At 45.0% G+C, this 14450-nt stretch overlaps 1 protein-coding gene and 1 long non-coding RNA gene across 3 annotated transcripts in view; one reads left to right on the plus strand and one right to left on the minus strand.

Annotated features, from left to right (window-relative positions):
• The first annotated feature begins 1196 nt into the window (after nt 1–1196).
• Nucleotides 1197–4538, plus strand: LOC136058027 (uncharacterized). Of its 2 annotated transcripts, XR_010623102.1 has the most exons (3): nt 1197–1272; nt 1904–2031; nt 4334–4538. It is a non-coding gene; the product is annotated as an uncharacterized LOC136058027 (long non-coding RNA). The 2 variants fall into 2 exon arrangements; XR_010623101.1 differs by having other exon boundaries at nt 1203–2031.
• A 67-nt stretch (nt 4539–4605) lies between these two features.
• The window catches only part of SEMA5B (semaphorin 5B), a 249948-nt gene continuing 240103 nt past the window's right edge, over nt 4606–14450 (minus strand). The window contains exon 24 of the mRNA XM_065751192.1: nt 4606–7254. Coding sequence (XP_065607264.1) covers nt 7099–7254 — 156 coding nt within the window. The 3' untranslated portion in view covers nt 4606–7098. The remainder of the gene's footprint in view (nt 7255–14450) is intronic.

Below are 14450 nucleotides of genomic sequence, written 5' to 3' on the forward strand. Positions count from 1 at the left end.
GGTGCAGCTCAGACCTGTGAGCTGACAAACCCTCTCCACTCAGCCTTGCTTGGTGAGATGCTTAGCCCACTTTCTATTTAATCTTTGCTGCCCTTGGCACCTGCCAAGCGTCCTCCCCACGGCCCCCACACCGCAGGGAGGCTCCAGTCCAAGCGTGGCCAGCAACCACTGCGTGCACGTAGATGGGGTGCAGCATAAAGAGAATTTCTGTGAAGAGCCTGATGAAACATTTGTTGTTGCTAGGAAATGTGAAAGCAGAAAACAATAACGTGGCTGCTGCCAGAGCAGTAACGGCGCAGCGGCGCTTTGCCTCATGCGCAGCGCTTGCTTGTGACAGTAAATTAAGTACTGCAGAGATGGGGATGGTTTTCTCCGTGGCCATTGGTGCTTCACATCACAGAAATATCAAACGGTGCTGCTGGAGGTGGTTCGTTACCCAGAGCACTCTGCTGTTCCCCCAGCAGCGGGCAATGGCTGCGGGCTGTGCAGTTCTCCCCACTTCTGACAGGCTCTGCCTGTCCTCCCCTCAGTGCTGGGGGTGAGGTGGGGGTGGTTGCGGTGGGGCTGTGGTGTTTGGAAGAGCAGCGGGGCGGTGCTGAGAGCCACCTCACTGTGATCAACCTGAGCAGTGTGCGGTGACAATTCCACACGAGTGGAGTTCTGTGAATGAACCAAAGAAAACATGTCAAAATGCATTTCAGCTGTTAGCAGAGCAGCATTTTTAATGACTCTCCAAAGCCTTTGGTAATTGAGCTGTGTGGTTCAGAGTGTGCAGTCTCGTGTGTACACTGGAGAAGGAGAAGCCCACGAGCTGCTCTGGGAGCTGTGCAGGAGGGAGCTTGTGGCATGGGGCCTCTGGACAGAAGCTGGGGATGGACAGCGTGGGAGCACAGGACAGATCCAGCACCCCCAGAGCCCTCCCACAGACCTGTAAGCACTGTGAGTATCATTATAGACCTCTTGGACTGCCACAGGTGTCCCCACAGGAAGCAGGGGACCCACTGGGGGCCTTTTCAGAGGAGGACATCAGGTGGGCCTGGCACAGTTCGCTCTTGATAATGTCTTTTTCGTGCTAACACACCTCTACTTATCCACTTTGCAGTGTTTACAAATGCTGCCTCCAGAGCATTTCTGGCAGGGTGCTCGGAGGGCGCTTAGAGATGGAGCACACGGAGACTTCTGCATTCTCCTTCAGTGCCCTGTGCTGGGTGGGACATCCTGCAGCTGCTTCTCCCCAGCACTGAATGAGGAGCACCCCTGCTTCCCACAGTGGTAAGAACTCCAAAAGTAAACTGGTGTATTTGGGATATGGAGTGTAGGTGGGAGAGCTAACTGCATCAGGGCTGCAAGTGAAGCTGTGACGTTAATGAATCAAATTAGCACCTTGGAAAAAAAATGTTGTGGTAGGCAGATTTTAAGGAAATGAGAAATGGGCTCCGACATGCTGCTTTGCTCTAATTGTGTGCAGAGGTGTCTCGAAACAAAACAAAACCATTCAGAAGTGCCCCTTCTGTGTTTTGGTGCAAAGTAACTGGATTAGAAAAAAAAAATCCATCATCTTATTCACAGCAAGTTTGTTTTTACTGATCTTGTGCCTCTCAATTACTTTTTAATGGTCTGCATTGAAAAGAAATTCCTGTCTGCACACTTGAGAACATGAAAACACCCAAATGATAGCTTATGATTTAGTAGGATTAAAGTATTATGTATGCAGGTGCAGCACGTTTCAGGTTATTAGTAATCCAATCTATTTTTTATGACATTATGGTGTAATTTTCTGTATAAAACTTCAATATAAGTCTCGAGCTGCATCGGAACGTAAACTAAAATGTTCCTGACTCTGTCACTTTTCATGGTCTTTACTTTGATTAATAAATGCAAGCAGAGCTATAACATCCCGCAGTGAGAGGCCGTGATCATCCGTCAGTCAGAGCGTGTCCCCCTGATTTCTGTAACTCTTTGCAGTGCAGTGCAGGGGATGAGGAGCAGCTGCAGCACCCTGTGTCCTGACATCTGGCACCTGCACTTGAGGTCAGTTTTGCTGTCCCCCCCCGCTGGGGGCCTCATGCAGAAAGGCAGGGAAATAACCCACAAGCCCGCCAGGTTGTTCTGTTTTATTTCTGAATTATTCTTTACATTGTACAATATATAAAAATACAGAGTACCCCAAAAAAATTCACAGTGTCTAAAGGCAGTGATTACAGTCTAGGTCACCTTTATACTAAAGTACCATCGAGTTCAATTGCATAGGAAGGGTGATGTGCCTCCACTGCAGAGTCCAGCGACACGCTCCAGGGTTTGCTGTTCTGGGACAAGCGTTCCAATCACATTCCCCCCCCGAGCCGCAGCCCTGTGCCCATTGTGCCCCCACCTCCATCACATGCTTGGCCCCAACTCCTCCACGTCACTCACTTCTCACCAACCCTAATCCCTCTGTGGGAGCAGGGCTGCAGCCTCACAGCATCCGTGCTTTTTGTGATGGGTTGGGTTCAGAGCAAACCACGATGGGGATTCTGGAAAGACAAATGCTGCTCTTAAACTGCGCACCCATCTCCCATGGCAGAAGTGGGTGTGCAGCTGAGGCCAGAGGTGGCCCAGGGGGAGGATTTCAGGGCAGAAGGGCTGAGGCTGGATGACCCCACAAAGACCCATTCTTGTGAGGGGGCTTTTGGTCACTTTTGAAGGCAGTCAGACAGCACCGAAACCTGTGAGTCTGCTCACCCAGCCCACAACTGCCATTGCAGTTTTTTCCTTGCAAGCTCAAAGGGAAGAATCCCCCATGTGAGTCCAGTCCGTGCTCAGAAGGAGCACCCAGGCACAGGGTGCTGCTCCTGCACCAAGGCCTTGTTTGGAGCCCTCTGAAACCAAAAGCCATCAGTTTTCAGGGCTTCTCAACCCTAACTTTTGCATTAAACCTCCTTGTGTCCCTGTAAGGCAAGTCTCGTAATGCTGATCAGTAACTCAGAAAGCAACTGCTAAGTTCTTTAACATGGAAGATGACATCGTTCCAGTTCTAGAAGTTGGTATGCTTTACTCTAATGGTACATTATTTGTTACTCCTACTTGCTATTTTAGTTTTCTTTGCACAATTACTCCCTACTTATAATTACAAAAAAACAACAGAGTGATACACATGAGAGATTCAGGAGGCTTATTCAGAAAATATAAGCAGTAACAAGAATCTTTTACTTGGTCATTCTTAACCAGAATGATTTAGGGGAGAATCAGCACTTCTAACTAGAAAAATCAATTTTCTTTTCAATTAAAAAATTATATTTCATTTACCTCAAAACATATTTTGTTACCCCTAATGGAAAGGACACTAGCTTTGTACATTTTTTTTCCTTCAGTTTGTCCCTGTGGCATTTGAATACCAGCACTGCCTTTCTTATTTTGTTTCCTTTGCAGGCGTTTTGCTATATATATATATATATATAGTGTGTATATATTATAAATATATACTGTACCTATCCACCGATAGATGTATACACTATTACAAAAAAAAGAGCAAGTTGTTACACAAACTTTACATTTACATTTTATATATATATTTATATATATATAAAACTCTCCCCCCACTACATTTGGTACAAAGAATAAATCAATCTCAGTGGACAGCAATTTCCTCCCCAGGTGGACTCAGCATCAGATTAACTCTGGAGGCATCAAATTATCTGCATCAGACGTGGACTCCGTTCCTGCTCTCTGTTGATTTCTAAGAACAAGTTCTATCATCACATTTTTCTACAAGTAAGGCATTAGGAACAGTGGTGGTAGCACACTACACATTCTTCTCCTACAGGAGCTGTACAGTTTACATATTTCGGTGTGGAACACCCCGTTGAAGGTGTTGCTGCTGAACGTTGGGCTGTCAGATTTCCACTGTCTTATGTCCGTCATGCTGCGTGCCCTGTATGCCCCAGTCCTACCCCAAGGGTCTGCACAGAGCCAATGGCTCCAGACCAACCCTGTGACTGCCCAGAGTCCTCTCTTTTCTTGCAAGTGAAAGAAAAAGGAGAGCTGGATGGTTTCTTTGGGAAGCAGTGCTTCCCAATTAAGTGCATTTCCAGTGTACTTCAAGCTGGACTTAGGAACCCTTAGCAAGTTTAGCATCCAGGTATTGCAGCCCTGACAATCAAACTGCTGCATTGCCTGGACTGCAAGAATATCATATACTTCTGTCATTAACCTGCCACACGCTAGACAGCTCAGAACAGAGTGCAACCCTCGTATCACAGTAACACTGTCCTTAAAGAACTGCACCCTGATGCAAACACTAATTGAGTAACAAGAGCTCTGATTTCTCTCTTTTTCTCTCCACCCTCTCTCCTAGCTTCTGCTTTCTGCTCAAATGGAGCCGACAGACCCTCACTGTGATTGCCCATTACATGAAAAGAGCTGGGTCCATTTGGAGGGCTGGTAAGAAGGAAAGTCTGGATGAAGTAATAACCACATGCACCACCCTCAAAGCATCTGCCCTCCAATATTCACCTTCTGAGCACAATGGCAGTAATGACCCATCTTGGTGAGCTGAACAGGTAAGTAAATTCAGCTGCTACATGGTGCTTTCTTTGGGGAAAAAAAATCCTTTTAAATTGTGTTATTTGTTAAACTAAGAATGGAAGAATGCTTAAAGAGAAGGAAAAGAAAAAAAACCATAAATGGAAAATGAAAAAAAAAACAACTGCAAGATTTGACTCACTCTCATCCCCTAAACTCCAGCTGCAGTGTGCACGATGATGGCAGAATGCGTCGGTGCTGAAAGAGAAGCTCAAAGGCGGCTCGAGTTTCACAGCAGTGAGCATGATTGTGGGAGCCCGTGTTCCTCTGACCCTCTCTGCTGAGAGCTGAGGAATCCTGGCCAAGCAGTCCCATGTAAATGCATTCAGCCCTCCAGCTTGTTGGAATGACTTGCAGCCAGGATTTCCAGTGTTTCATGGGGAGAAGTCAATTTGGTTCCCTCTTTTTCACCTGGTGAAGCTGGAACAGAAGCAGGGTGAGCTGCTAAATCAGAACAGCTGCCTGAAATGATGGGCACCACTGAGCCTAAGGCATCCTTTGGGCAGTGCAAATAACCCCACTTCGTTACAAATATCCCTATAGCCTTCAGTCACTGCAAACTGAAGTTAAAAAAAACAAGTAATTTAAAAAATGGGAGGCTACCTTGCCTTCTGGTCAAAAAATCGTGACACAGGCTTATAGAGCCACGTTGGCTTTTCCTTTTGGGAAAAGCAAAGCTCTTGTATGAGCTTTTCTTCATTTCCTATTGGTTACCTGCACACAAGAGTAGAACACGCGGCCCTGGCCAGACCTCCAACGAGCAACTGCAAAGGAACAGCACTGAGAAGCTGTTGGCTTATGGCAAAATCTGAAAGAAAGCAAAGACAAAGAGAACAGCTGGGGACACGGCCGAGCTGATGGCCACGCGTGGGCACAGCCAATGTCCGGGTGAGATGCAGACAACAAATCCAAGCTCGGGACCACGTGGAGCTCATGCGCATTTCGGGGTGTACTTTTATCTCATGCTCGGTATTGCAACATTCTGAAATCCTTAGCATCAGGAGTTCGTTATAAATATTTAGAAACACTGAATGATAACAGTGGTGGACTTGTTCACGTTGCTAACACATTTGATGTAATTGTACATTAAGCACCAGCAATAAGTTTCCTTTTTGCCAAACAATTATGTCAGACAAACATCTGGCTGTAGACAACATGGCTTCTGCATTAAACTAATACAGTTCTCATAGACACAGTCACACACATACACAAAATTACATTTCAAGGCTGGATATACTGTTTAATAATGCTACTGCCCCAATTCACTTCAATAGCTGCAGCAGCAGTTGTTTGTTGGGTTGGTTTTGTTCAGAAAAATTAAGGAAATATTGGCTAACAATGCACATTACTCAGCTGTGTTACTATTTCATAGAGTACTGACTGGAAGACACTATAAGAATGTGCAGCAAACTTTCTGGGTCACGTCAGACTATGGAAACATTCCTTACAAAACACTCTCCCCTGCAAAGTCAGAATTATTCACTCTTTGAAAGTAAACGAACTAAAAACCAACAATAAAAGAAGGGTAAGAATTAGCCCAAAGCATGGTGATTTCCCACAGAGAAGAGCACGGCCTCTAGCATTGTCTTTCCTCGTGGACACAATCAGGATCAAAGCTAGAACAAGAAGAGTTAACACTGTCTTGGAAACAAAATGAAAGAAAGAAAGAAAAAAGCCTATGGCTCTTGTGTGGCAATCACTTTTTTTTTTTTCCAGTGATATAAACATCTCTGTTTGTTAGGCACTCCAAGTTCATGTCTCCGATGTTATTCCAACATTTACTTTCCTCAGTATCTCACTGCCTGTATAATTTTCTTTTAATTAAGACTGGAAACATTCTGGAAAGCTTCTTTGGGTAATGCACTTTATTTGTGTGTTGTTTCTCACCAGCTCAACCGCATATTACCAAAGAAGGTGCTGGAGATTACTTCCTGCAGTACGAAAAGATTCTGTTGAAGATACAGGAACACTGCCCTAGAAAGTTACTTTTTTTTTCTTACTTTTTCTTTTTTGCAGAAACAGTAAAAAAAAAAGGAAAAAAAATCCAAATTAAAAAAAAGGAAAAGAAAAAGGAAAACGTTCTTCAAGTTGCTGGCACAATGGGGCCCCGTTCTGCCTGTTCCATGCGCTGTGGTGTCTCGTGCCCTGTTGCTCCTCTGTCCCAGGAAGGATGCTCCTCACCTCCTGTGCGTGGCACCCCGCGTGCCCTCGTGCTGCTGCGTGGTGGCACGGCCACAGCCAGCTCCTGACATCGGCTTTGGACAGCGATGCTGATCTTCCAGCCATAAACAATTGCAGTAGTGAGAGCCATCTCCAACCAAACAGCCACAACAGCTCTGCAGAATGGTCCATACACATTTTTGTCCTTGTAAGGAGATGTGCTGTTTACAAGAAATACAATTAATCAAAGGAAAAAAAAAAAAAAAGACCCTACTGTACAATATTTACATCTAGAGTCTGGGCCAGTATTTGGTCCACAAAATCGATTAAAAAAAATTCATATAGGAAGTGATTTAGTCCTGTAGGATCTGTCCATCATCAGCTGTTGGTAAAGGTCCTTCCAGGGGAGGCCTCGGGCCTGTAGTCATATTTATTCAGTGTACTGGGATAGTAGGTTGTCGTGTACACGTTGGTTTGCTGCAAGGGGTAGAAGTTGGTCCTGTCATCTGGTATCAAGTTGTTCTTGTTAAGTGTCTGTAAAAGAGAAGAGAGAATGACAGGCACAGCCACACAGTGCAACACAGTGACTCCTTTCTACCTGCAGACACCTCCCTCTCACCTGCCTTCTTCAGCACGGCCTCTGCTGCAGCCGCCACCGCCTTCCCTCCGGCTGGGAGAGGAAGACAGCACCTCGAGGTCACTATGGGGCTGTCTGCAGGGACCACAGCTCCTGCCAGGTCTCCTCACAGAGATCCGTGCTCAGCTACTGCCAGGGCCGTGACCCGGAGCCTTCTCCAGAGACCTGCAGTCTGCTGGTGGATGGCATGTTGTCTGAACGTCAGTGTCACACAGAACCATGCTGGGCCTACACGGATCTTGCTGGTTAATGGCAGTGCTCAATCTAATCTCTCCCAAACGCTCACGTCACGGCCTGCAGCTCTCTCTAAACAGCTGCCAAGCGGCGGCTTTTTCTCTTTGGAAGAGCAGGTGTGCATTTACCTGATCTCCATCTCCATTGGTAGATATCCAGGTTTGGACCCCCCGATATTAAGTGTGTCACTTCTGTCAGCTACAGTATAAGTAACAAATCATGGTCACTTTCGGAAGAACTAAAATGACTTACAATACTTTTAACAACCATGAAACAATTGTTGCCAACAACAGCATAAAAATGAGAACCACAAACACCCCTTTTAACGTAAAAATGTACAGTTTTCCTCTTCCCCCCCTCCCCTCTTTTGAGTTTTGCAAGAATTACTTTTCACACCAGCACCCCACCCCCCCACCCCAGCTTAAAACCAGTCATGATGCCAGACTTTTCCTATGCAGAAGGATAAAATCCCATTTTGGAAGAAGCAGTAATTGTATGAAGCTTTCTCCTTCATCTTTGCAGTCCACAGCTTTGGCTGAGGTACATTTCTAACAGCATTTTTCAACAACCCCCTGGCTTCAGCTTCTTATCTCCAGCCTGTAATGCTCCTACACGCACCCTTAGCGTTTGCCATGCAGTACGGTAGGGAACTCACTGCTTTGATTTGAGGGTCAACACAGGCTTTGTTTGCTACAGCATCCTCGTGACCGAGGCACAGCACATTTAGGGAGGGTATGAGCACATCCCCTGTCTGGAGCAGAGAGATGGAGAGGTAGGATGAGGCGGTCCGTCCAGGACCTAATGGCTGTTCTGCTACCCTGATCCTTCTGGGGAAACCACTGCACCTTCTACAAACAGCTCACACCCAACCCAGCCCCAGCCCCAGTTTCTATTTAATCAAGCAATTTGACTGCATGGGGAGGGGGAGAGGAGGAGGAAGAAAGGAAGATACTTTCTTCTAATCCAATACCAGCCTTGCACCTACAGCTACCATGGGAGCTGTGCCTCCCCGAGATATGGAGGAAAGGCTTTCCTGTGGCTGAAGTACCCCAACAAGAAATGCTTTAATTAATTGCTGAAAAAACGTCTTTGGAACTGGGAGTTACATGAAACATCTTGTATTCAAAAACATGCGGAGACCTGGGCTCCTCCTGGTCTGACTGGGGATCTTTCCATCCCTGAACCCACAGCACAGCACTTGTAGGAGCTGAAGAAAGAATTTGTACAAGGCGTGTTCAAAATGACAAATACTTCCAAGGAATGAGAATTTCTGCCCTTCGGTATGAAAGGAAGAAAAGAAATGTCATGCTCTGCTCCCAGTCACCCAAAGAAATATTAAAATAGTGTAGGCAACAGTCTGCTGCTTTGTGCTGGAGGCTGGCAAACAAGGAAGCCAGTTTCAGTTTTCTGCTGCTTTCTATGCTTCCTTGGGAAATTCAATTAACTTCTCTGTGCTTCAGTGTTTTCTGACCCAGCTTGATAAAAATGATTGAGATCGCCTGCAAAAACTCATTTTGCTAAGTACTGTCACTGAGTCTTTGGGGGAACTGCTCTCTGGCAAACAAACAAGTGTTCATCCCTGCTGCACATGGTGACAAAGAATTCCTATCAGCATCTCTAGCTCAGGATGCCCACTACAGGCACTGTAACCCAACCACCACGGACTGCCACGGCAGGAGGACAGGCTGATCCCCACTGCCACGCTCCCTGGGAGCACCCAAAGGTAATCCTGGATGTGTCTGGCTCACTTTTTGGCAGAGTTAAGACTCAAGAGACGCCAGGATTACAACCTCTGAAATTTGTTGGCATCAAAATCCTGACCTGAGATGGCACGAATCATCTCGACCTGAGGACAAAAGCCTCAGGACTTTCTTGTCTTTCAACTGGAAAATCTGTGAGTTCCAACGAGTCCCACAGTGTTTAAAACCAGTCCCTTACAGCAGACTTAGCATTTAATTAATTCTATTTGCAATTTTTTTTATCTCTTGTCTTACTTTCATATAACATTTAATTAGGAAAAAAAACCTCACAACTTTTCCTTTGCTCTTATTGTTTTCGTTGCTGTTGTTTCTGATGGAGGGCTTGTATCTTTGGGAAATACCTTCTGTAAAGGGTTTAGGAGAATTTATAATGCAATTAGCTGCAAGGAATTTGTCTCTGGAAAAACTGCGTAGGCAGTACAGCCCTAAATCAGTGTGATCAATGTGCACTGCCTGCACATTTCCCCGTGCAAACTTATTGCCTGTCTCATTTTAATAAATTGGTGATTAGGTTCCCTGGCCATAGAAATTGCTTGATATTTTGAAGAAGGGAAATTAGGCAGCAGCAAATTATAGAGATGTACGTGGTTACATCTCCTTGGGTGGGCTCCTATAGTATTTCATTCAGAGCTTTAACCCTGGCTCTTGTCCTGCTTGGCCTTACTGTGTCAGCACAGAGATGACCAACAATTTCCCATTTGGACAGCATTTCCCCAGCACTATATGGGATACACCACCAAGGTCGGAGACCCCCAACAACCTGACCTTGCTGGAGTCACTGTGGGATGAAAGCATTCAGCTGCTCCCACAGGTGTTCCCACCTGTACCTGCCAGTACCAAAGGGAAAGTTCCTTTTGTAGGGACTTATCTGTGTTGGCAGTAACTTGACTGACATTTGCAGCTGTATTTTAAACACTGAGAGGAATACATTTCAGGCTCTCATTTTGGTCCCATCATCCCTTCAAAAGAAAGCAGATTCTGGATCTTAGCTATTGTGAAAACCAGTGTGTGGTGGTTAGAAAAAAAAGGGATCATTTCAGTGAACAACTAGAAACTCACCATGCATCAGTCAAATATTTTTACCTGCTTCCTTCCTTCCTGGATGAGCCATGCCATCCCGACATATTTGATATCATTCATTTTTTTTTCTGGTCTATTCACCACTGACCTCAATTCAAGAACTTTTTAGCAGAAGATATGCTACCAGCGTGCACTAACAGATCCCAGTGGATTGCTCAAAAGCAGGCTCAGCTTCAACTTATCTCCTATGACTAACATATCAAAAACTTCCTCAAACCTGGCAGCTCTGCCTTGTCAAATGGGGATGTTTTTGGATGAAATAAGATGGGTATGGTTTTAAGAGAATGCAAAACACCAGCAGCTTTACTACATTGCATGTAATCTATCAACTAATCAAAAGGTCCGGTCTTGTTAGCAGTGAATTACATCTCTAAGCCAAGCACAACAGAATACTGAGTATTTCAGTATTTACAGAAAAGCATAAACAACCAGTTCTCACTCTTGCTGTTATATTAGCAATTAGAACTGAAACACTCCAAGGGAAAAGTTAGTTGCTATCCCTTCACGTGCTGATCTTCCTCTGGCACTCAAACAGGGACGTACACGCACAGGCTATTTTTCCCAAGGTAAAGCCAAGCATCAGATGTGTTAAACTTGACTGCATCGAGCCATATGCATACATTTCATTTTGTTCAGCTTTTACCATCGATATTTTTAGCCAAAGTCATCATTCATATTTTCCATTTGTTGCTTTTTCTCCAGCAAACCCTTGCCACTACTCCCCCAAATTCTGCCTCTGCTCCAAATCATTGAGTCATAATCCACTGACCTACTTGCTTACATTCTCCCAGATGTATCAAAATATCATCATGTGTAACAGTATGGGACTTTCAGCACTACTCCCATCCTACAGCTGCATGTACAAGCTGTATAAACATTTCCTACACACATAAACAGATCAAATGTTTCAATTTTCAATAAACAATCATGAAAAATTCAAACCTTGACTTAGAAAAGAGACAAAGATCTCTCCATCCCCAATTAGAAGGAATTCCCTGTTGCTTTCGGCGGGCTAACGTGAAAAGGAAGCTTCAAAAAAACATCTGATACACACAGAACTGAAAGCAGAAAAAAAATAATACAAAAAGGCCGTCCAGTAAACATAGTTCCCACAGGATTACAGGCAACGTCAGCATTTCCTTCATCTTATCACGCAGACCTCAGCGTGTGCATAGAGCTCCAAGTTCTGCTGTCTGTTTTGGGGGTGGTGTGAGGGAAGAGTCAGCAGGTTTCCCAAAAGTTGTGTAGGTTTATCACCAATGGCACAGTGCTGTATTCCCCATGAAGTCAGTGGCGCAAAGATTTCTCCCCAGCTCAACAGATTCCCCACTGTCTTTTGCCAGGTGCTATTTCAGCTCTTCCACTTCCTACCCGTGACACTTTCCTCTTTATAAAGGTAAAAAATAAAGTAAGGAATAGTTGGGTGACCTTTCCAGACAGCTTCAAACTACCCCATCCAGCTCTTAGCTCCGAGTTTCCATCTTCAAGCTTGTTTGCAGTGTTGGACACCCCAGCATCCAACCCTCCCCTTTTCCTTCCTCACAGAGTGAGCACGGGCACTAAGGAACAAAGGGTCACAGCTCCAGTCACTGCTAACCCGCATCATCCACTGTGGACACAGACAAAGGTCGAAAATAAAAGCCTGGGAACCAAACAGAAACTGAAGTCAAGCAATTCCTCTTGGCAACATCCAAATCAAGCCCAAGTGCATCCTGCGTCCTGCATCTGAGAAATCAGGGACAGAATTCCCACTGAACTCAGTTGCATAATTAGCCCTAAAAGAACTAAAGTAGCGTTTCCAATTCTCCTGAAACAGCATCCAACATACATCCTGCAGCAACAGTCGGATGGCCATTACTCCCCCTCATCCCTCAGGAAAATGGAGGCTTGAGGGAATTGTGCAGTGACGTAATGAATGCGGGATCCAACATTTACTCTCTTCTGTGCTCCTTGAAAGTTGTTTGTTTCTTGCAGTGAAAGCAGAATGAGCAAAATGCCTTTTCGATACAGATCAGCCATTTTATGGGGCTGGCCTTGCCTTCTTCTTAAAGGACATTACTTTTTGTGCCAAATGAATTAGAGTTTGCAGAAATATATCAAGAAACATTTCGCACTGCTTTTACATCTCTGGAAGAACCAAGGTAGAGACCTCAGAATTATAATTAACTGGTAAATTTGGAAGTAATTAGCATAACAATCGCGTTCCAACAGAATAAGCCATATCACTGAAGTAATCTCTTTTGGCAAAATTCGACTCTGGGAAAACAAATGACGGCGGGCCCACCCGTGTGCTCCCTCTCTTCTGATCAACCCGATGCCACAACACTGCTGTGTCTCTCAAGCTATGCATTACAAACAGCACTGCAAAGATGGAAAGCTGCCAGAAGGACCTTACGAGACCCATGTACTTACTGCAGGCTCTGAGCGACTCATCAGACTGCTCGGGTCCCTCCGTCCGATCTTTCTTAAAGATTTGTTTAGTGCAATACATGAAACAAACCATCCTGCCTGGTGCTTTTACAGAATCTCTGTGCTCAAGTCAAAGGTAGCACTGGCCAGGGTTTACGTACTGAGTTTTTCCAACCAGTTCAACAAGGGGATTAAAAGGGGAATGCAGATGTACAGATGAAGAATCTATTTTCCCTGTAAGAAGGTCATTCCTTTCAAAAAGAGATATAAAGGAATCCCACTGTGACACTGAACTTATGGTTGCACGTTCGTTTGGGATGGAAGCTTAGCATATTTTTAGACTGGAAATTCTTTGTTCACTGTTATTGGTAAATAAATTAAGCAGCCCCCAAATGACGGCAGCATCTGTAGATGTGCTCAGATTAACAATAGAACTAACGTTCAATTATAAGAAAATGAATAGCTACAGTTCTCTATAGCTGTTTGAAAATAGCTGTTTTATCCTCATACTTGGGAGGGAGTGAGGCTTTATCACTGCCTTCTAAAGCTTATACAAACCCTCAGAGTTGTCAACATAAAGGACCATTGTCAGAAAGATACTTTGGCACATCTCTGACTTTCAGCACGGGTACGATGACAAAATGAACTGTGTGTTGTAATAATAAGGCAAAATTGTGTCCCTGCTTAGAATGAGATCTGTTTTTTTCTTAATGAGGGAACTGAAGTCTGAGGAGTCAGTAGAAGTCTTCCCATTGGCAAGTGCAGGTATCTAGCACTGAGCACGTTATTTACCTCTGGCTTGACAGCAGTTTGGTGGTGGCAACACCCGTGACGCAGTGCCCAGATACAAAAGGGAAATTCAGGGCTGCCCTGCACTGCTTCCCAATATAGCTGGTACACAAGGTACAGCAGACATGACCTCAGCTGTGTGGGACTGTGCAATCTGTCTCCTTGCTGCCCTGTTACGTGTCATCCCATGTGCCTCTCCGCTTCCTGGGTCCCTCACAATACACAACAGCATCACCACAGAGGTTTATCAGCGACTGCTATCAACTCACCAGAGGGACAATCACTGCTTTCTTAAGCAATGAGTAAGTTAAATAGCACACACTGGGCGCAGACAATCACCTCTAGGAGCTTGGCCAGCACTGGGCTTCAGTGTCACTAACTGCGTCGCTGCAGTCACAGCCCTGAGCTTTCGGATGGTCTCAGAACAGCTCATGGTGGTGAATTACAAACATAAGTCATGCAGAGCAGCTCCAGCCCCCAGCACTACAGGGAGCCGAGGATTGCAAAGGTGTAACTGCAGTGGTGCAAAGAAAAGGAAAGGAAAAAAAAAAGATGTAGTAAAAATAGAAATAAAAGTTAAAACTGAGCCTAATTTGCCATCTGCTAGCTCTGCTCAGTCTCTCATAGTCGTGCTGCTTTCCAAGTATCTCCCAGCCTTTAAACTGCTGCTTTTTGATTATTTTCCTCAAGATTGCTTTGTTTTCTCCCCACACTGCACCTTACCTTGTTATTTCCTCTCTACACTTATCCCTCTCCAGGTCATTTTCCATTATTTCTATGCCAATGGCTGTTTCTTTGACACACCTCCCAGTTTCGTCTCT

This window comes from Cyrtonyx montezumae, unplaced genomic scaffold, assembly GCF_038088225.1.
Source record: "Cyrtonyx montezumae isolate F1298 unplaced genomic scaffold, pur_monq_1.0 scaffold_7, whole genome shotgun sequence".
NCBI classification, from domain to species: domain Eukaryota; kingdom Metazoa; phylum Chordata; class Aves; order Galliformes; family Odontophoridae; genus Cyrtonyx; species Cyrtonyx montezumae.